The sequence below is a fragment of the Podarcis muralis genome, chromosome 3, assembly GCF_964188315.1.
Source record: "Podarcis muralis chromosome 3, rPodMur119.hap1.1, whole genome shotgun sequence".
NCBI classification, from domain to species: Eukaryota; Metazoa; Chordata; class Lepidosauria; order Squamata; family Lacertidae; genus Podarcis; species Podarcis muralis.
The window spans coordinates 18,062,788-18,085,017 of NC_135657.1; the positions used below are offsets into that span (position 1 = coordinate 18,062,788).

Consider the following 22,230-nt stretch of genomic DNA (forward strand, 5'->3'; position numbering starts at 1 on the left):
TTTATAACATATTAAAAAATTACATAACTGCAGACATAACAATAGTAGACATGAAGAATGAACAAAATATCAAATTGAACCAAACCAACTAGATCGAACAACTGCCACATAAATCATCAGATACAAAATAAAGATACAAAAATTTCACAGCGACAACCCCCCACCCACAACAAAACTCTCTAAACAACAGCACCGTCCAAGATTCTGTTCAGCAGTCTCATATTTTGTAGCTGGAGTCAGTCAGGGCCTTACCCTTCCAGGCCAGGTGGAAAAAGGCTTGCAAAGGAAGGGAGCAGGTCTTCTAGGACTCACAGCCAAAAGCCTGCTGTTTTTATTGCTGTGCTATTTTATTGCACATTTTAATCATGGGCAGTTATATTTTAATGTTTCAATTGAATCATTTTATTGTGTATTTTAATTATAGTATATTTTAATTATCCCATAATTTAACAATTGTGTGCAATTAACTTTTATGTCTTCTTGGCACTCGGTAGTATTGAATAATAATAATACCATCCATTGGTTTCTTATTAACTTACTGGCCATTCTGTTTTGAATTGCAATTTTATTGTTCTTTTTTGGGCATGGGGGAGGATACAAGGTTTTCTTACTGTGTATGTAAGGTGGAATAGAAATGTTTTCATAATAAAAAACCCAAATTTGAAGTCTTTCCCCCACTTCTCCCATGCAGTATACCCAACGTCCTACGCTCTGATAATGGGTCCTACACCTGCAAACTGACAGTCAACAGCGAAGAAATCGTGTCAGATCCTATTTTGGTTCTGTTGGAAGGTATGTTTAGTTTTGAAAGAAAGCACTTGATAATGTAAAACTGTGGATGAATAGCTAGCTTGGGAGATTTTGTATAACAAATATGAGAGTGACTATTCCAAGAGAACTGGAAGAAAAAAATTGAACTAAATGCAGAACCAATCTGGGGAATTTCATAAAAACCTGGAGGAAGATGCCATTTTCAGGCAATTTCTCCCCATTATCTTCCGGCAAACCCACATGGCGTAGCCTACAAAGGTCAGTAGATCGCCCCGATCCTGTGGAGAAGCTTTTTGAGGAGTAAAGGGATCTGCAAGAGGGAGACGGGGAGAGAAAAGACCCCTTGTATGAATGGTCTTCTGTTTGCAACCCATGTTACGTTCAAAAAGGCAAATGCATATACAGTATTTTATCCATCTGCTTCCAGAACAGAGGGCAGGCATCCTTGTTTCAACTGCAGGATCGCCTGGTCAGTATTGCCTCCTGGCTTCTCACTTTCCCTATGCCCAGGTAGTCAGGATCATGCTGCAATCCATACCTGGCAGTGTATTTCCTTCTTGAGTAGAAGTGCACAGAGTTGTGCCGTCAGAGGCAGAACCATGTTTTCTGGACAGTTCTCTCGTGCTTGTGAACTGTAGTGGGGCTTCCTCGAGGAAACCCTCTCTTTAGACCAGGGATAAGGAATCTGGGACTCTTTCCATGCAGTGGTAAATTTTGAAGTGTTGGGAGCAAATCACAGTGGCTCGCATAGGGGAGTACACAAATTTGGGATGCTCCATTGATCTCAGTGGTGCTTATCTCTGATTCCACGGGGTCGACTTGTCAAACACTTTAGCAAAAGGTACGTCATCAGTTCGCGTTTCTAATTAAAAGCTTTCTTGCAAAAGAAGTGTTACCATTCAAAATGGTAGGGGGCATCAAAGGAAAGGAAAGAAGTGTCCACCTCATACTCTAGTTATCTCCCACTTGGACTACGGCAAAGTGCTCTATGTGGGGCTACCTTTGAAGGTGACCCAGAAACTACAACAAATCCAGAATGCAGCAGCTAGACTGGTGACTGGGAGCGGCCGCCGAGACCATATAACACCGGTCTTAAAAGACCTACACTGGCTCCCAGTACATTTCCGAGCACAATTCAAAGTGTTGGTGTTAACCTTTAAAGCCCTAAACGGCCTCAGCCCAATATACTTGAAGCAGCGTTTCCACCTCCATCGTTCTGCCCGGACACTGAGGTCCAGCGCTGAGGGCCTTCTGGCGGTTCCCTCGCTGCGAGAAGCCAAGTTACAGGGAACCAGGCAGAGGGCCTTCTCAGTAGTGGCACCTGCCCTGTGGAATGCCCTCCCACCAGATGTCAAAGAGAAAAACAACTACCAGACTTTTAGAAGACATCTGAAGGCAGCCCTGTTTAGGGAAGCTTTTAATGTTTAAAAGGTTGTTGTATTTTAGTGTTCTGTTGAAAGCTGCCCTGAGTGGATGGGGTATAAATTATTATTATTATTATTATTATTATTATTATTATTATTATTATTAGTCTCTTTCTCTCCCTTCCTTTATGCTAAAGCCTCATTATCACTTTGATTCACTTGCCAGAGGAGCAAGGAGGGTCTGCCAGTTGCCCTTGGCTCTCTGGCAGATGACATAATCACTCTTGCGCTGGGGGAAAAAAACCCAGGATACACCCTGCCACCCAGGTTCCAGATCTGAAGTTTGCCATGATGGGATCATCCCTATTGATCTGTGTCGTTACAGTTTGCTCTTTGGAGTTTGCACTTGGTCTCTTAAGTCTGCCTAACCATCCTTTCTCTCCTGTTGCGTGGCAGGACTGCCGTATTTCATTAAGCAGCCCCAGGGGCTGAACGTGACCCGGAACACGCCCTTCAATCTCACCTGCCATGCCGTGGGGCCCCCTGAGCCCATTGCGATTCACTGGCATTGGAACAGCAGCCAAATTACCAAGAAAGCTGACATTTCTCCTTCTGTCTTGGCTGTGCCAGGTGAGCCGAATCGTTTTTGAGACAAGTCCCTTTGATGGGCTCTTGTGTCTTTAGTTGGTATGTTGAAGAAGGAATTTCATCAGGTGTCGCTTGCTGAGCATTAAAGGTGCAGGAGCTCTCTGTAACCAGATGGCATCCAAATACTTTGGACCACAGCATCCAGCATCCCTGACTGTGGACCATTTTATCTGGGCTTCTGGGAACTGAAGGTTGGGGAAGGCTGTTCTAGAGAGCTATTGCTGGGGGAAAAGGAGGAGCCCTTGTGGCATTTTTCCCCCTTGAGATAGCCACACAATTTCCTTGGTTTAAAGGATTGTTATAATGGGTGTGGTCCCTTCAAGTGGCTTATCTGGTTCTTACCAAAGCCTTGGAGAAAATCGTTTCAGTATTGCAGAATGTGGTAGGCATTTCCTTTTTCTTAACCATTTTTAAATAGCTTAGCTAATTTTCTCAGTGAAGTCACTTTCAAGGTTTGAGAACTCGAAGAGAGAAAGAAGACGAACTCCAGTTAACCAGGGATTGCCTTCGATTGCAGTGTTTCTTTTGAGCTTTACTTTCTGCTGACCTGAATGAAATCTCGCCTCGTTCCATGGCCGCACGTCTTGTTTTCTGAAGCGAGCTGCTGCTTATCTTGCTTGGCTTTCAGCCAAAGGCCTTGCAAACTGCATGCTTGGGAAATCTGAGGTTCTTCAGAAATTTATTAGGAGTTGCAGGAAGAAGGCTGGAAACCTCACATCAGTTACAGCTGTTTGGCAGTGGAAGAAACTGCCTTGGCACAATGGGGAGGGCTCTCCATACTGGAGGTATTTAAGCAGCGGCTGGGCAGTCATATTTCAGGGGTGTTGTAGCTGCGCGATTCCTCCAATGACCTGAAGGTTGGACTAGATGACAGCAAGGAGCCCAGCTCTAGCTTCCTGTGCTTCTATCAGCCTTGTAAATTAAACTTACCAAAGTTACTAGCCTGCCAAGACACTAGTCTGTGTTTCCATGCTGGTCATTGAGGAGAACTTTTATCCAACACAGAAGTGCAAGCTGCTAGCCTCTTAGCAGGCTAGTTTTAAAATTGCCTTCTTCCAAGGTGGAGGAGGGATGGGTGGATTAATAAATGAAATCAATCAGAATTTAAGGCAACGTTAAATTATCTAACTTTGGGTACGTGATTCCAAGTGTGGTATTTTAATCTTCCCGTGATTCAGCTGGAATGAAGAGAACCTTCCGCTGAGTTATCCCTGGAGAGATACAGATTTTTGGCAGGGGGGAAAAGGTTGCAGACCTTAAAACATCAGGAAAACTCCCGCTGTTTAAGCTCTGCAAATTTTTTCTTGCTTGGTTTTAAAAAGAAAATAAGTAAAAGAAGGAAGTTGTCTTTTTAAAAATCAGGTCACCCCAGCCATCTACAAATAACTCTGTCCACCCACCAGCCAGACTGCACAGCACTTCCCACAGGAGGAGAAGCCACAAGGCGAATTCTGCCAAGCCTTGCTGCTTGTTCAGCTCACAACAGTTTCAACAAGTGCTTGGGTGGAATAATGCCCCACTAAAAGGGAGGGCAACGACAGGGCTGGGTGGATCACATTGTGCCTGAGAAGGACAAGTTGTTCTTTTTACACCCAAGCAACATAAAAAAAAGGGGGGGGGATCTCAGTTGTCTCTTCTGCTTTTGGCTTTGTTGCTTCTCAAGAAGTGAATCTTACCTCTGCCCAAAGCCAGAACCTTCCATCTTAGGTGGAACTAGGCTGGCCAGATGGGGAAAAAGACAGAAGGCTTCTGTACCTTTAATAGCTGGCTACCTGGTGAACATCCATCTCATGCACACAATTATTAAAGGTACAAGAGCCCTGTTCTCTTTTCCATCTGGCCACCCTAGGTAGAGTTTAAAGGAGAATGAATGAATGGAAAAGCAGTGGTTATACAGTGGTACCTCGGGTTACATACGCTTCAGGTTACAGACTCCGCTAACCCAGAAATAGTACCTCGGGTTAAGAACTTTGCTTCAGGATGAGAACAGAAATAGTGCTCCGGCGGCGCGGCACCAGCGGGAGGCCCCATTAGCTAAAGTGGTGCTTCAGGTTAAGAACAGTTTCAGGTTAAGAACGGACCTCCCGAACGAATTAAGTACTTAACCCACTGTAGTAGGGACGCGGGTGGCACTGTGGGTGGCGCTGTGGGTTAAACCACAGAGCCTAGAATATGCCAATCAGAAGGTCGGCGGTTTGAATCGCTGTGACGGGGTGAGCTCCCATTGCTCGGTCCCTGCTCTTGCCAACCTAGCAGTTCGAAAGCACGTCAAAGTGCAAGTAGATAAATAGGGACCGCTCCAGTGGGAAGGTAAATGGCGTTTCCGTGTGCTGCTCTGGTTCGCCAGAAGCGGCTTAGTCATGCTGGCCACATGACCCAGAAGCTGTATGCCGGCTTCCTCAGCCAATAAAGTGAGATGAGCGCCACAACCCCAGAGTTGGACACGACTGGACCTAATGGTCAGGGGTCCCTTTTACCACTGTAGTAACAAAAAATTTGTATTGCCCTTTCTACAAGCCCAAGTGTCTAAAAAACACATATTTGAGTGCTGATTGGAAGAATGTCTGACTATAGTCAACTCCTGAGTAAGTGTGTATAGGATAGCCTTACAATACAATCCTATGCAAGTCCTATGTAAGATCCCCTGATGTTTAGGACTCCTGCCATCTAGTCTATAACATGGGTAGGCAAACTAAGGCCCAGGGGCCGGATCTGGCCCAATTGCCTTCTAAATCCGGCCCACAGTTGGTCCATAAATCAGCGTGTTTTTACATGAGTAGAATGTGTGCTTTTATTTAAAATGCATCTCTGGGTTATTTGTAGGGCATAGGAATTCGTTCATTTCCCCCCCCCCCAAAAAAAAAAAAAATATAGTCCAGCTCCCCACAAGGTCTGAGGGACAGTGGACTGACCACCAACTGAAAAAGTTTGTTGACCCCTAGTCTATAACATCTGGAGGCTACCAAGCTGGGGAAGGCTGCTGCTGTAAAAGCAACCGAGCTGGCAGTGTGGTGTAGTGGTTAAGAGCGGTAGATTCATAATCTGGTGAACCGGGTTCGCTTCCCTGCTCCTCCACATGCAGCTGCTGGGTGACCTTGGGCTAGTCACACTTCTCTGAAGTCTCTCAGCCCCACTCACCTCACAGAGTGTTTGTTGTGGGGGAGGAAGGGAAGGGAGAATGTAGGTTGCTTTGAGACTCCTTCAGGTAGTGATAAAGCGGGATATCAAATCCAAACTCTTCTTCTTCCTCTCTTATTCACTGACGGTTTGTCAAACATTCTCCATTTCATGACTTTGTTCTCCGCTTGGCCATATCTACAGCAGACGGCACGGGCAGGTCTTTAAATAGCTCCGTCAAAGTGTTCAATCACTTCTTTGGCAAAGGGAAATAATTTTACGAAAAGAAAAGAAAATGAGCCAGTCTTTCCCACAGAGAATCTCCCTTGCGGTTAGCAAAGTGCCACACTCGAGATGTTTATCCAAATCGTCACAAACAACACCTGGGAGTCGGGTTTCTTTCTGTGGTCTTGTGTTCAGGAAGAAAGCCGAGTTGGAGGAGAAGTGGTTTCAATGGCTTTTTCTTTCTTCCTCTGTCACATTCCCGTTGGCCACCTTGCTGAGATTCTCGTTTTCTTCCGCCTTACTTTGATTTTATGATTTATCACCTTGTTTTAATTGGGCTGCAGGTCTTAACGAAACCGCCGTTTTCCACTGCGAAGCTCATAACGTGAAGGGTGTGGCTACATCGACGGAAGCCCGAATCAATATAAAAGGTCAGCCATAAGTATGACATGAGCTTGATTGTTCCCGCTAAAGCCTTGCTGGTGCACGCCTGCAATTCTTGACTGCTTCCAACTGGCCTAGGTTCAGATATTCTGTGATGAGCACAAGGGGAGTGTTGAGAACCTGCCTGTATATCAGTGGGAAGCTGCACGGCCAATTTCTGGACAGCATTTGGTCTGCGTGATTTCTCAACAATTGTCGTTAGCGATGAGGTGGAGCCTGAAAGATGATTCAGACTGAAATTTGCAGATCTGTCATTATGACCCCCAAGGTCGGCGGTTCGAATCCCCGCGGCGGGGTGCGCTCCCGTTGTTCGGTCCCAGCGCCTGCCAACCTAGCAGTTCGAAAGCACTCCCGGGTGCAAGTAGATAAATAGGGACCGCTTACTAGCGGGAAGGTAAACGGCGTTTCCGTGTGCGGCTCTGGCTCACCAGAGCAGCGATGTCACCCTGGCCACGTGACCCGGAATGTCTCCGGACAGCGCTGGCCCTTGGCCTCTTGAGTGAGATGGGCGCACAACCCCAGAGTCTGTCAAGACTGGCCCGTACGGGCAGGGGTACCTTTACCTTTACCTTTACATTATGACCCCCAACATTCAGGTGGAAAATAAGATAAGGCTCTTGCACCTTTCGTAGGAGGCCCAAACACTACCTTAAAATGCCTGCTGGAATAAGTGATTTTTTATTATTGAATAGCATTTCTGCATGCTATCTTCCCTAAGACACATACTATTTTTTTTATTTTTTTTAAATCATTTTTATTAAGTTTCCCATTTTAACAATCCAATCCAATCACATTAAATGTTCCAAATTATACAAATACATATCAAATAGTCCAAATAGTCTGCCTAAATTATAAATTTTTTTGTTAGGACTTCCCATGCTTCAAGTTCGGAGGGGCTTTGATCATCTCATATCTCTGCCGACTTGAATAGTCTTTCCAATAGTTCCTTTAAATCTTCCTGTTGTTAACCTTCCTTCTTTCATAGCCTCCAAGTTGTTTCCACAAGCAAGTTGAAATAAGCAATGATGTGTTTCTGTGTGAATTTTATATGTATGACTCTCCGATGTTGTTGCAGTGTCTCCTCACACGCTGGTGTAAGACACATACTTTTTAAAATCTTTGTTGGAAGCCGCCCAGAGTGGCTGGGGAAACTCAGCCAGATGGGTGGGGTACAAATAGTAAATTTATTATTATTATTATTATTATTATTATTATTATTATTATTATTATTATGCTAATAGACACATATTTGTACACCTCATTTGCTTGGGGAACTGCCACCACAAAATTTGGAAGAGTGACCATTTAGAATAGCTGTATTTCAGTTTGTGCACTGTTTCGGGAAGAGCAATTTAGGGAATTTTGGGTTAAAAGGCAAACAGGTTTGCCCCAAGGATGGTGTCCTGCAGTGATGAAGGCTCCAGGAATCTCCTACAATGATGGAGCAATGGAGTCTCAGGTCCTCTTGGGTCTTCTACAGTGGAGTCTTCTGAGTCAGAGGGTACCACTGCTACATCCTCAGGCCAAGGAAGCATCAGTCCTGAAGGTCTCGACTGGTAGCAGGAGTCGGGGGGGCTAGTCCTGCATGCCTTTCCTCTTGAGGTTCGGGGTCCTCACCTCCATCAGCCAACGAAGAGGAATCCTCGTCCCTGACCCTGCATGTGCTTACAGCCATGTCAAGGCGATGATTCTCGCTGCCTCTGCCCTTGCAATGTTTGGAGAAACCTCTAGGTCAGAGCTTTCCAAACCTTTCATGCTGATGACACACTTTTTAGACATGCATCATCTCACGACACAGTAATTCGGTTTTACTAGCAAACCGGAGGTTAAACTAACCCCTTTCCAGCCCCGGGAGGAGCGCAGGGAGCGTTTGCACAACACACTGCAGCTGACACACTAATGTGTCACAACACACAGTTTGGAAAGCTCTGCTCTAGGTCCTATTTGGCTCTCATTGATGTCACTGGAAGCATGATGGGGGTCTGTTGATTTGGGATGGGGCTGAATATCAAATAGATTGATTTAAATTCATATGTTTTATCTGTTATGATTGGCCCCAATTTACTTTGGGCAGAAGTAAATCCTCTTGTCCCTGATTGACACACAGTGTAGGGGACTTTATGTAGTGGGAGAGATTTTTTTTTAAAGATGCTGGGATAGATGCTCAAGTTTGTTAAGATATTCCATTCAGCAGCAGCCTAATGTAAAAATATAAAAATCCCCTTTCCTTTGTTTGCTCTCCAGGGATCTTCCTAGATTTAGGACTCAGAAAGAACGCAGTTTACTTCTAAATAAGGCAAATTGTTATTTTGGGTCCTGAACAGAGATCCTACTTAGCTCTGCTTTGCAATGTCTCTTGCAATGTGTTCCAAAAATAGTTCATAATTCTGTAACTCCTCAAATGGTCAACTAATAGTTATTCCACTATTTCTTTCCAACCAGTTCCACCCACCATAAAACAGATTTTGAAATTGCCTGATTTTTTCCCCTATGGGACCCGAGGCACAGATCCTTATGGATTCTCATCATTTTTACAAGGGATTCTCTCAAACCCACAATCATAGGTTGATTGTTCTGTGATTGGTTGTTTTTTGTTGTCATCCTATTTAAAACCATAAAGATCTGTAAATTGGATCAGTGGTATTGTGGTACTGTCAAGAACCAGATCTTTGATTTTTTTATTGCACAGTCTACTGATGTAAACTTTAATTTGATGCTGGCTTTTTTGGGATGGGGAACCTTGAGCAGAATCACACAAATCTGTATTTATCCTAATGGATCTGACTTTTACCCAGATTCAACTGGAAAAGCAAGCAATATGTCTGTGTATGCACACATTCTCTCTCTCTCTCTCTCTCTCTCTCTCTCTCTCTCTCTCTCTCTCTCCTCCCTGTCAGAGTAGTGGTGACTCAGGGGAAGGGGGAGAGAAGCAACTGGGGTGGGGGTTGTTGCCCAAAACACTCTCTCAAGACTCCAAATGTGTTCAAGGTTGGTGATCCCTGAATAAACTGGTTGCCAAGCCTTTGGGGGGGGGGGACACTCTTGTTTGCTTGAGACTGATTGGCTTTTGGTTTGGATAACACTGTTTCTATTATTTTTCTAAAATTACCTGAGTTTCTAGCTTGCTCTGGGAGCTAACAGCAACTTAAAAATCAAACTGTATAACTCAAAATTCATTAAAACCAGACTGTGACGATGTGTAGATGTATAGTCAGGAGCAGTGTGTGTTTGTGGGAGCAGAAAGTGCCTTGTCTGGAACACTCATACAGAAGAGACCTTCAGACACTTATTTAAAGTCCTTCATGGGCACTTTCTCCTCCGTAGCAGAAGAGCAACACTTAGGTGAAAACCAGAGTCCCAGGTAGTGGTCAGGATGCTGCAGAGCTCAGACTTAACCCTGTGACTGTAGTGTCATTTTTCTTAACAGTGCTTTGAAGCTGCAAAATCAGACGTGGGGAGCCAGTTGTGGCTGGACCAAAACTCTCATTATCCTTGATCTTTAGCCATGCTGGCTCACACGGGTGGGCACTGAAGTCCACCCTCTGGAGGGCCACAGCTTTCTCATACCTGAGCTAGAGTGTTGCGCTTAGACTCAGGAGACCTGAGTTCAAATCCCTGCAGGCATAAGCACTGAAGAAGATCCCTGCAGGATCAGGCCACTGGATGTCTAGCATCCTGTTCTCACAGTGCCCTGAATGCAATAGCACTCTCCCCTCTGCAACGGTTGTGAGTAAAAAACTGTGGGGTGTGTGCTTGGCAGGCCGGGATGTGGGGGGGGGGACCACGTAAACTTACTCTGAGCATCTTGGAGGAAGGGAGAGGAACAAATACAAACACAAAATCATATTATACCTGAAGGAGCGTCTCCACCCCATCGTTCTGCCCGGACACTGAGGTCCAGTGCCAAGGGCCTTCTGGTGGTTCCCTCACTGCAAGAAGCCAAGTTACAGGGAACCAGGCAGAGGGCCTTCTCGGTAGTGGCACCCGCCCTGTGGAACGGCCTCCCACCAGATGTCAAAGAGAAAAACAACTACCAGACTTTTAGAAGACATCTGAAGGCAGCCCTGTTTAGGGAAGCTTTTAATGTTTAACAGACCACTGTATTTTAATATTTTGTTGGAAGCCGCCCAGAGTGGCTGGGGAAACCCAGCCTGATGGGCGGGGTATAAATAATAAATTATTATTATTATTATTATTATTATTATTATTATTATTATTATTATTATTATTATTTTATTACTAAATGTCTTTTTTGGCTGCCATCCTAAGCACACTCCCAGACTCTTAAACCCCACAGAATACAGTGGAATTTGATTTTGAGAAAACCACCATATAGGATAGTGGGCACTGTCTGGTCATAATTTGGCAAGCAGATAGCTTGGCCGTTTTTATTTCTGCCCCCTCCCCTACGCATAAAATCAAGCAATTCTGATGGTTTTGCATGGTGTCCAGAAGGTCTGGCAATGGTGTGTGTGTGTGTGTGTTGTGCTGGCTGCCATATTCAAGCACTATTGCTGAAGATCTTGCTCTTTCTAATGCAGGAATCCCTTCCCCTCCTCTTGAGGTGCAAGTGAGGAGCAGAACAGCTCACACGATAGCAGTGTCCTGGGTCCCAGGCTTCGATGGCTATTCGCTTTTGAGCCGCTGCAGAGTTCAGGTATGCCTTTATTCGTTGTTCAGCATTTGTGTGGTTGCTTTTACCTGATGGTACTTCCAGTGGCGTCATACAGTGGTACCTCTGGTTACGTACTTAATTCGTTCCGGAGGTCTGTTCTTAACCTGAAACTGTTCTTAACCTGAAGCACCACTTTCGCTAATGGGGCCTCCTGCTGCTGCTGCGCCACCAGAGCATGATTTCTGTTCTCATCCTGAAGCAAAGTTCTTAACCCGAGGTACTATTTCTGGGTTAGTGGAGTCTGTAACCTGAAGTGTATGTAACCTGAGGTACCACTGTATATACAAATCTCCTCAGAAGTAAGTCCTGTTGAGTCTTTCTCCCAAGCAAGTGAGCATAAACGTTGCAGTCATTGGTACTTCCCTGCCCTCTGTTGCAAGGCTGCAGAATATGGAGGGATGTGGCAATTCTTCTGGGTGCACTGCTGCAAATCAGGATTTCCCTGCATGTCTTAGTTTGCCTTCCTGCAAAGGGAAGCTTGAAAACAGAACTAGTGTTATGCAGAAGGGAAATATATCTAGACCCTGCGATGGTCAGCAGCCATTTGGACCTTGACGTGGTTTGTTCTTTCGGCCTGTTCTTCGTGTTCATCTTTGGGCTGGACTGGAAATGATACTTTGCATTTTTTAGCATTAAGTATGATTTTTACTGTTTGGGTTATTTTATCATATTTTTATTTTTTTTGTAAGTCGCTTTGAGGCTCTTTTTAAAGCAAGGAATAAAATTGAAAATAAAGAATAAACTGCTTCTCCTCTAATAACCTGGGTTCCTGGAAGCCAGGCTTGGCTAAAGAAAAAGAAAGAAAGGGTGGATGGAAATAAAAAGAGAGAGTCCCCTTCCTCATAGCTGGGAGGAATATGCGCAACTGGCATTTTCAGTTCTTCTTAAAGAGAATTCTGGGTGGCACATGTAGGAGGAACTCCGATCAGAGTTCATAAGTGAGTCATCCGAGCTACCGAGGTCCAAGTGGCTGTTGTCCATTTTATGAGTTCAGGGTACAAAAGCCTGGCGTCAACTCCTTCAGTGTCTGCCTGCAAGAAATTAAACAGCAAGCGTCTGGTGATGACTGGCTCAGTCATGCAGGTGAAATGGCAACACAGCTCCCTTTGAGTTCATTGATTTACTTACATCCATAGCCCACCCCTTCCGTCAGGCTTGAGGGGGAGAACAAGAGCAGAAGATCCCAGCGTAACAGAATGAAACCTTGTCATCCCACAAATCCTTTGCAGACCTAACCCAAAGCATTGAGGGCCAGCCCAAACTGGTAGACCTCAAAATGGTAGACAACCATATGTCAGGAGTGCTCTGATGGTGTTTCCTGCTTGGCAGGGGGTTGGACTCGATGGCCCTTGTGGTCTATTCCAACTCTATGATTCTATGATTCTATGAAAATACTTCTGAAATGTGCCCAGAGGGGCGAGTTTCAGGCGCAAAGGGGTTCTATATCTGGGACAGGCACAAGCAATGCCTATCTTTTGCCCTTGCTCTCAGGATCTGATACGTAAGCTTTTTGCAAACATCCATTCCAGGTGTAACTGAGTGCACAGTGAAGAGAAACAAGGTGGCACTTGCTAGCTTGGCTTTCAAACTCCACATGCTCTAGGCATCCTTTGTGCCAGAGTCTGTGTGCACACACCCAAAGGCTGCCTACGCACAAACTGCCCTGGTCAACAGTGTGGGTCGGAACTGTATAGTTACTGGTGCCAGATTTTGGGAAGCCTTGAGCAAGAGGCTCTCACTGAGCCCCCCCCCCCATCTCCAAGCTGGCACAGCTATAAGATGATGGTAGTTTGCATGCAGAAGAACGCAGGTTCAGTTGCATACCTGGGAGAGAAACCTGTCTAACCCTCGGGAGAGCTGCTGCCAGACCGTGTAGGCAGTACTGAGCTAAATGTTCTGACCTGGCGTTAGAAAGCTGCCTATTCTTTTATGATATTGTACAGAAAACACTTTGGATCTCCTTTCCTCAGGAGATCAGATGAGGTCCCTTCTTTTTAATGCTTTTCCTAGAAGCAGAAAACTTTTTGTTTGCCAAGTTGTTGAATGCGCTGGCTTAATGTGTGCCGGGTGTCTGTGTGTTTTCCTGTTGCTGTTCTTAAATGTTTAACTCTGGGTTTTATGGCGATGAGTTTAGCTTTTATTGCATGTCGCCTCGAGTGCCCTCTGGCTGGGATGGTGGCTGGAGAAAAAAGCAACAGGTTGGATCCTGCCCCTCCTGTGAATTCTGCCTTAACTATTTCAAACTGTACCGGCGAAACGCTCTGCAGTTTGAAAATGGCCAGAAGTTATCAAGCGAGGCACCGTCTGCTTAAGCATTTGACACATTTCACAGTAACGCTGAACGCATTTTATCTCGCTTCCCTTCGGTCACGCCGTGTCAAATGAACAGAACTGTGTGGATGTTGGAGCGCAGCCAAATAGTTTTGGTATCTAAGCGGTTGGCGTTTGGGGTTTCTCAGAAGCCGCCGGCTTCACAATAACAGTTTGTGCATCCTAAATTCCTGGGGGGAGGGTATTTGTGAGCTGCCATCCTCCACATGGTTAAACAACTTGCATCCCATTGATTTCTGGGGGGTGGAGGCAGCCTGTATATTAGGGCTGCAGCCCCTAATGTAGCTGTTGAATGCTGAATCAGGGGGCGTTTGCTTGTTTATTTCGCCTGGAGAAATGGGATACGAGGAACAACACTCTTGCCATCCAGCGTTTATGACCTCGAAAACACAAGGATGCTTCAATTATTCCGTTGCTGCCATTTCAACCCATGCTCCCTCCAGACAAAGAGCACAGAGCAGTGCAGAAGTTTTTCCTCATATCCTCACAGTGACCCTGCAGGAGAGGTTAGGCTGAGAGCAGATAACCGGCCAACTTTGCAACTGGACAGGGATTGTGAACAAAGTCTCCCTGCTCTGTTTAACATTCTGCTCTTTACATTATGCTGCTGGTGGCAACCCACATCCCATGGAAGCTGCTAGTTCAGGCAACGAAACACCTATGCATGTTCTGAGTGGTCGGGAGGAGACTGATTTGCTGCTGGAGATGGGGAAAAGGATGTTTCGAAAGCATGCTAGCGATTGCCAGAAAAGCAACAGGATTCTCCGGTTGGAGGCAATAAGCTACAGAGCCACAACTTCATTAGTGTCCAGCTGCACATTTATACACAAACTCAAGTAACTGCATCCTAACAGTATCTGTTAGGATCTGAAGAAGTGTGCATGCACACGAAAGCATATACCAAGAACAAACCTAGTTGGTCTCTAAGGTGCTACTGGAGATTTTTTAATATGTTTCGACTGTATCCTAACAGCACTGTTTTATTCTTTTCTTTATTAAAAAAAGATTTTTCAGGGGTGATTTTGACTAGGAGAACAGCAGCAAGGTGGCAGGTACCTGTTCCCTTGATTCTTTCCTCACCACTATCGTTTCTGGCAGAAAACACTTTTGGAAAACAGAAAAATGGGGCCATTGAAATTAGTGGACCTAATAGTAAAGATAACAGGACCCCTGACCATTAGGTCCAGTCATGGCCAACTCTGGGGTTGCGGTGCTCATCTCGCTTTATTGGCTGAGGGAGCTGGTGTACAGCATCTGGGTCATGTGGCCAGCATGACTAAGCCGCTTCTGGCGAACCAGAGCAGTGCACGGAAATGCCATTTACCTCACCGCCGGAGCGGTACTTATTTATCTACTTGCACTTTGACATGCTTTCGAACTGCTAGGTTGGCAGGAGCAGGGACCGAGTAACGGGAGCTCACCCCATCACGGGGATTCGAACCGCGACCTTCTGATCAGCAAGTCCTAGGCTCTGTGGTTTAACCCACAGCGCCACCCGCGTCCCTGGACCTAATAGACTCGTGGCCATTAATTTCAACGGGTCTACTCTGAGTACAACTTAGTTGACTACCACCTCTGCTTTGCAAGCAGGCAGTACCTGCTTCAGTTTCTGGCATCTCCTGGTAGGACTGCGAAGGGACTGTGGCCGTGACCCTGGAGAGCTGCTGCCAGTCAATGTTGACAATATTAGCTCAATGGACCAAGTAGATCCCTATGTAAAGGGATGAAAGGAATGAAAGAAGGCATTGGCTCTGGCCAGGGAGGGTGGGGTATAAATACAATTTATTATTATTATTATTATTATTATTATTATTATTATTATTATTATTCCCTGTATTTGTCACATGCACCGCCGCTTCCATTCTGCTGCAGTCCGCCTTCTGCCACAAACTATGCTGTTCATCTTGCTGCCCGCTGTGGTGAAATTATGCAACCCATTTAATTTCGTTGTTCCACTCCATTCATTTAAATGCAAAGGAAACTCGATGCAAATGGCAGGGGGCTTAAATTCAATGGTGTATTGTTTGCAGACCAAAAGCAACAGCAAGAGTAAATATTCGCTGGATTGATTTCCATTCTGGACATTGGATGAATAAGTGACTTCTGCTCTCGTTTCCGTCAGAATTCGCCAGCATCCCTAGTTATAAAATAAATTTTTGCACCAGCTAGGTTCTGTGCAGAACAGAGAAAAACCCCAGCCAGAGATCCGTTGCAGAGCCACAAGATCTCATGGATCAGTGACCGAGCAACACACTCCGAAGCTGCCACGATTGGCTAAAACAGGTCACAAGAACTCCTGGCTGGAAGCCACAAGCCCATTGCTCCCTGTTCTTTCCATGGCTGGTTGTAGACCAATGGAAAGCCCCAGGATGCAGGCAGAAACCCAACGTCCGGGGCAATGCAGGGGTGCAGAGTCACATCCGCACAGCAGGCCACCCTTTGTGATCATGCTCCGCTTTTAAATAATTGTTTCATTCAGCTGAGGAAGTGCCCTTACATGCAGATAACTGGGCAGCATCAGGATTTCCTCTAGCTGGGACTTGTTCCTAAGAAAGGTCAGGGCATATTTTCCCCCATATCTCATTTTGCACAGATGTATTCCTTCTAGTGCCGAAACATAAAAGCATCTGTGAGCCTGGTTATTGCGTTTCCTATGTGATATTTCCACAGTATCAGCTTAAGCAGCACCAGTTGCTTTCTGGAAACTCTAATAAGCTGCTTTTGTGAGTTGCGGTGGGTGGATCAGGAACAGGGTGATGATTTTCCTTTCTCGATGTTGTCACGTCAATGGTATTTGATGCTGCATTCCTGCTGAAACTCCGGAAATAGGTTGGAAAATAATAATATTTTTAAAGAAACCCTATGACTTAATATTCTGTAACTGGCCACTTTACAGATACTGTAATAAAGGAAGAGAATTTCTGAATTCGAGAGCATTCCAAATCCCCAAGGCAAGACCGTTTTTAGAGCTCTTAGCATTTGATACTCACAAAACCAGGCCAGAATTACTGTGGTGTTGATGTTTTTAAAAGGCGGTGTGCTGTGTGATTTGGTTTGGTTCCTTTCCCTGGTCCAAATGGCCTCAGACACCTTTGGGAACACAAGACCCAGTAAGGTGATGGCAAATGTAATACACCCAAAACAGAAACAGCTGGTTTTGATTACTCTTCTGTATTTGCCTGCCAGAGCATCTGGTAGCATCAAGGGCTGCTTAATTTTCGTTTTCTGTCTGGTGGTGTGCAGCACTGAAGTGAACGTTGCCAGAGATGAGACTAGATTTGAGCAATACAGGTGGGGAGAATGAGACTGGGTTTTGCAAAAAGAAAATTTTTAAAAAATTAAGATAAATGTGCCGTGTACAATGTAAAGGTAAAGGTAAAGGGACCCCTGACTATTAGGTCCAGTCGTGGCCGACTCTGGGGTTGCGGCGCTCATCTCGCTTTATTGGCCAAGGGAGCCGGCGTACAGCTTCCGGGTCATGTGGCCAGCATGACTAAACCGCTGGCCAGAGCAGTGCACGGAAACGCCGTTTACCTTCCTGCCGGAGTGGTACCTATTTATCTACTTGCACTTTGACATGCTTTCGAACTGCTAGGTTGGCAGGAGCAGGGACCGAGCAACAGGAGCTCACCCCGCCGCGGGGATTCGAACCGCCAACCTTCTGATCAGCAAGTCCTAGGCTCTGTGGTTTAACCCACAGCGCCACCCACATCCCTTGTACAATGTACTTGGCTTGTTTTAATGATAATTGGAGAGAGGGGCAACAAAACAGAGAAAAATGGTTCTCCACTCAGGGTGAAGGTAAGAATCATTGCCTTCACTTTTATTTGGCTGCAGGTGGGAAACCACGTGGCTAAATACAAAGACTAAGTGTCTTTGCGAAAACAAACAAGCAGACACCCTGCACACAAAAAGATAGCATGTCAGGGATAAGGGTTCTAGTTTCTCCCTGCCTTGCTTATTTTCTAGCTACAGTGATTTGTATGTTTGTTTTCTCTCTGGACACCTCTAGTCACATAAGCCCTCACTGTGAAGATTTGCAGCTCATTTTATGACTCAGGTGAGAGCTAGGCTTAGGCAGATTCAGGAATTTCTCGTTGCTTTCCCTATTCACATGAGTAACGCATGGAGAAACTTTGGTTTGACCCCAAATGTGTTTCTGAAGCTTGTGTTGGGCCTTGAAACCTCTCTTCCTCTTGCCTTGGGCATTTGCTGTAACTCTGTGGAAGGGAAAGTTTCCCCGTGTGCTCAGCCATGAGCCATTCCTTGCCGTTCAACATGCTTATTTTCTGTGGCGAGAGTGTGGGCTTGCCATTTCTCTTGCAAATTACACAGGGCTGCTGGTGGATAATTTGGAAGTAGCTTTGGAACTCCTTGCTGAATCATCTTTGCCTTAACCATTTTTGTTCTTCATTCCAGGTGACGGATGCTTTTGCACCAAGCAATGCCTCTGTGTTGGTTTTCAACACTTCTGTGCCCCCTCATCTGTACCGTATTCAGAATCTGGGGGCCGTGAAGGATTATAACATCCGTGTTTCTTGTATGAATGAAGTAGGCTGGTCTGCCTTCAGCCCGTGGATAACTGCCAATACAACAGAAGGAGGTAAGTAAAACAAACTATTTCTGGGTTAGCAAAGTCTGTAACCTGAAGCGTCTGTAACCCGAGGTACCACTGTACTGTCAATTAGGATAGTGGCTGCTGCATGGGAATGTAGTTGTGCAAATGTTGTGGGCACCTATTGGACAGCGGCAGTGACATCACTGATGATGAGTAGTGCACACACACACCCTGCTCTCGTATCTGTGCCATTTTCTTAGCAGATGGGTATTCACTTTCTGTGCCGCTCAAGCAGTGCATGTAGCACTTAAAAAAAAGAAAAATTAAGAGTGGAAGACACAACAAGCCCTACATACCCTGTGCCTATCTTGTGATCTACTTGCATTTGTTTTTGTCTTGTTCTTTGAATGCTGTATGCTCCCACCCCAACAATTCTGCAGCTTGCATCTTCCCAAAGTCAACAAAATGGGGAAATGACCAGCCTTCTGTTTTTCCACTGTGTGTTTTTCAGCTCCCTCTGCTCCGCCTGGGAATGTCACGCTCTCCGTCAACGAGTCTAGCTCTTCTGTGATCATCACGTGGATAAAGCCTCCCTCTGCACAGATGAACGGTGAACTTCAAGGCTACAGCATCTCTCATGTGTGGCAGAATTCAGAGGTGTTTGTAAGTATTGAAACAATGGCTTCATTCACATGTCACCCTAAACAATGGTTAACGATAGCCAAGTTTTAAGACCAACAGGAAACCTTGGTTTGCCAAGCATATCTGAATTGTATTTTATAAACCATAGAGAAGCAGTAAAGCTGGGCCCAATGATCAACTATGGTTTGCTAAACCATGGTTTATAAACTATGGGTTAGTGTTATATGCAAACCAGGCCAGTGAACAACTCAGGTTCCTATTAACCAGAGTTTTTAAAGTTATTTTGAACTGATTAAGGGAAATGCAGGTACTGATGTATCGCATAAATGCAGCTAAGGCAGAATGGTGAATTTGCTCAGGGAAGGGGATGCACCCTCTCCAAATGGCCCCAGATATTTAGCAGCAGTTAAGAGATTGAGGGGGACGCGGGTGGCGCTGTGGGTTAAACCACAGAGCCTAGGACTTGCCAATCAGAAGGTTGGCGGTTCGAATCCCCGCGACGGGGTGAGCTCCCGTTGCTCGGTCTCTGCTCCTGCCAACCTAGCAGTTCGAAAGCACGTCAAAATGCAAGTAGATAAATAGGTACTGCTTCAGCAGGAAGGTAAATGGCGTCTCCGTGCGCTGTTCTGGTTTGCCAGAAGCGGCTTAGTCATGCTCTGCCAAGAAAGCGAGATGAGCGCCGCAACACCTGAGTCGGCCACGTCTCGACCTAATGGTCAGGGGTCCCTTTACCTTTACCTAAGAGATTGAGGTGGCAGTCCTACACCCACTTACCTCATAGTTAGTCCTGCTGAACTCAGTAAGAACGTATTTCTAAGTAGACATGCACAGGATTGCACCGTGAGGCTCTTAAGTCTGCACTACTCCAGACTTGGCATTCATCCTATATCTCTGGCTTTATGAATGAGAGAAGAAGATTAGGCCCTAAGATCTTCAGCTGCTTGTAGCTTAAAAGGATGTTTGGGAAGACTCTGCGATCTAATACTTTGAAGCCTTTTGTGCTTGCTTATGAGAGCATTGCAAAAAGCCTGTTGAATTTCGAGACCTTATCGAGTGGGGAGTCTTACTCACAGCAAGCCTCACTCATCCCTCCCAGCCTCTGAGCAGGTAGAGAATAGCAATGAAGTCCCCACTTTTATCTGAAATGTGTTGGCCTACATCAGAAAAATTGTGGCATCACATAGCTACAAGTCCCATGAGGAAGGAAAAAAGAAAACAAGAAGTTTATACTTGTGATAGAAGCATGATCCAAAACAGATCCTGATTCCTAGTTTGGGTTTCCACTGAGTTGATTTTATTTTTATTAGATTGGCTTTTTGAGTCCAAAGTTTGAGGTATTGAAAAGAAACTGACAGCAGCTCACCAAAATCCTATGCATGCTTACGCTGAAGTAAGCACTGTTGTGTTCATTGGGGCTTGCGCTCAGGTCAGTGCGCAAATGTTTTCATTGTTTTCAAATCTCCCATGGAAGGGGGGAATGTGATTCATGCTTGTTTTCTGTACGACTTGAGTTTTCTGTTCCCTTTTTTAATGTTTTTGGGATTTAGAACTCAGAGGGCTCAAACCCACTGAAATCAGCAAAGTGATAATATGGTCTTGTGACTAGTCTAGGGTGGAGACGCAAACTCATCAACTTGTCTTAACTAAAGGTCACTTCCTTCATCCTCAGAGAAGGAAGGCATAAATCTAAGCATCTTGCCTCTCTAGAAAAACGCTGGATGCCAAAACTTTTAATATCTAGGCATTTCACATTCTGCATGTGCCTGCAGCTTCTGAGATGTAATAAAACACACTCCATTGTTTGCTCTTGAACATTCCTGAGTACGACAGAAAAGCATTTGTCAGGCTGTAAGTTCTTAATGAAGCCCTTTCAAAAGACAAGTGGCTTCTAGCAACAGGACGGATTTATTATGCAGCAGAAGTTGCTTAGGCAAGAGTTTAATACGCTTGTAAGATGGTGCAAGGGACGCGGGTGGCGCTGTGGTTTAAACCACAGAGCCTAGGGCTTGCCGATCAGAAGGTCGGCGGTTCAAATCCCCGCAACGGGGTGAGCTCCCGTTGCTCGGTCCCTGCTCCTGCCAACCTAGCAGTTCGAAAGCACGTCAAAGTGCAAGTAGATAAAGTGCAAGTAAGCTCTGGGGTTGCGGCGCTCCTCTTGCTTTACTGGCCGAGGGAGCCGGCGTACAGCTTCCGGGTCATGTGGCCAGGGTGACTAAGCCGCTTCTGGCGAACCAGAGCAGCGCACGGAAACGCCGTTTACCTTCCTGCTGGAGCGGTACCTATTTATCTACTTGCACTTTGACGTGCTTTTGAACTGCTAGGTTGGCAGGAGCAAGGACCGAGCAACGGGAGCTCACCCCGTCGCAGGGATTCGAGCCACCGACCTTCTGATTGGCAAGTCCTAGGCTCTGTGGTTTAACCCACAGCGCCAGTAGCTTAGGGCCTCATCAGACCTAAATCTGGCCCTGCTCCAGATAAACCACGAGCTGTAAACCAAGAACAAACCTTGGCTATATAATGGGGTATATAAACAGATTTGACTTGCGACCCACCATCACTCCATGTTAACCAGTATCCAATCCCTCCTTTGTTAAAGCTTCCCCATTTTGGGGTGGTGTGTGTGCCAGTCGGTCTATTAATGATCAGCTGAGAGCCTTAATTGTTTCATAATTTTGCCTAGTTCCTGTTTACATAGACCTTTGATGCAGCCTTATTCAGTTGAAGCTGTACTACTGTAACACATTGCCCTACAAAGACACTGAGCATTACATGCCAGCCTGCCAGCTGGACTGTGAGTCACAGAAGAAGTTATTTTTTGAGTGTTTTGGTTTTCAGTAGCGGTTCAGCAGGAAGCAGGACCTGTCATTCTTTCAGCTGTTCAGCTGACTCACTAGATGTCCAGGAAATAACAGGGAATTTACGAGAAAGGGAATCTCTTGTTTCAAATCGGATATGCTAGCGTTCTTGGAGGGATATCTGGCTGGGATGCCGCTTCGTCACTTAAGCTTATTAAAACAATTTGCTTTGCTCCTGCGTAAAGCTGCTTCAGCTGTAAGTGCCCAAATACCCATTTCGTCTCTGGAGGAATTCTAGCTACAAGCATGGCATCTAAGATCAAAAGCGGCATCTTGCATATCTGCTGCATTCCCATGTACACAAACAAGTGTTAAGAGAATGCCTAGTTGTCAGAATTAATATTTTCGTTAATGGCAGTACTGCTTTAAACATAGGTAATTTCCAGACCATTAGTAAACGCTCAAGAATATCTTAAGGTTGCAGTCCTGTGCATGTTTACTTTGAAATAAGTCTCATTTTTGTTAATTGGGCTTATTCTCAAGCAAGTGGACATAAGGTTGCACTCTGATGCTCTGTGTCAAATATTCATGGGCAAACATGTGAGATGAGGTTGGCTTTGGGTTCTCAAGATTCCTGAAGCCCAGTTATTTTGCCTGTTC

General features: G+C 45.4%; 1 protein-coding gene across 4 annotated transcripts in view; it reads left to right on the forward strand.

Moving 5' to 3' along the window:
• Positions 1 to 22,230, forward strand: part of MERTK (MER proto-oncogene, tyrosine kinase) — a 52,107-nt gene that overhangs the window by 7,292 nt on the left and 22,585 nt on the right. For all 4 annotated transcript variants that reach the window (XM_077925501.1, XM_077925499.1, XM_077925500.1 and 1 more), the window contains 6 exons: positions 692 to 792; positions 2,592 to 2,765; positions 6,470 to 6,556; positions 11,111 to 11,226; positions 17,995 to 18,178; positions 18,645 to 18,796. In XM_077925501.1, coding sequence (XP_077781627.1) covers positions 692 to 792; positions 2,592 to 2,765; positions 6,470 to 6,556; positions 11,111 to 11,226; positions 17,995 to 18,178; positions 18,645 to 18,796 — 814 coding nt within the window. The remainder of the gene's footprint in view (positions 1 to 691; positions 793 to 2,591; positions 2,766 to 6,469; positions 6,557 to 11,110; positions 11,227 to 17,994; positions 18,179 to 18,644; positions 18,797 to 22,230) is intronic.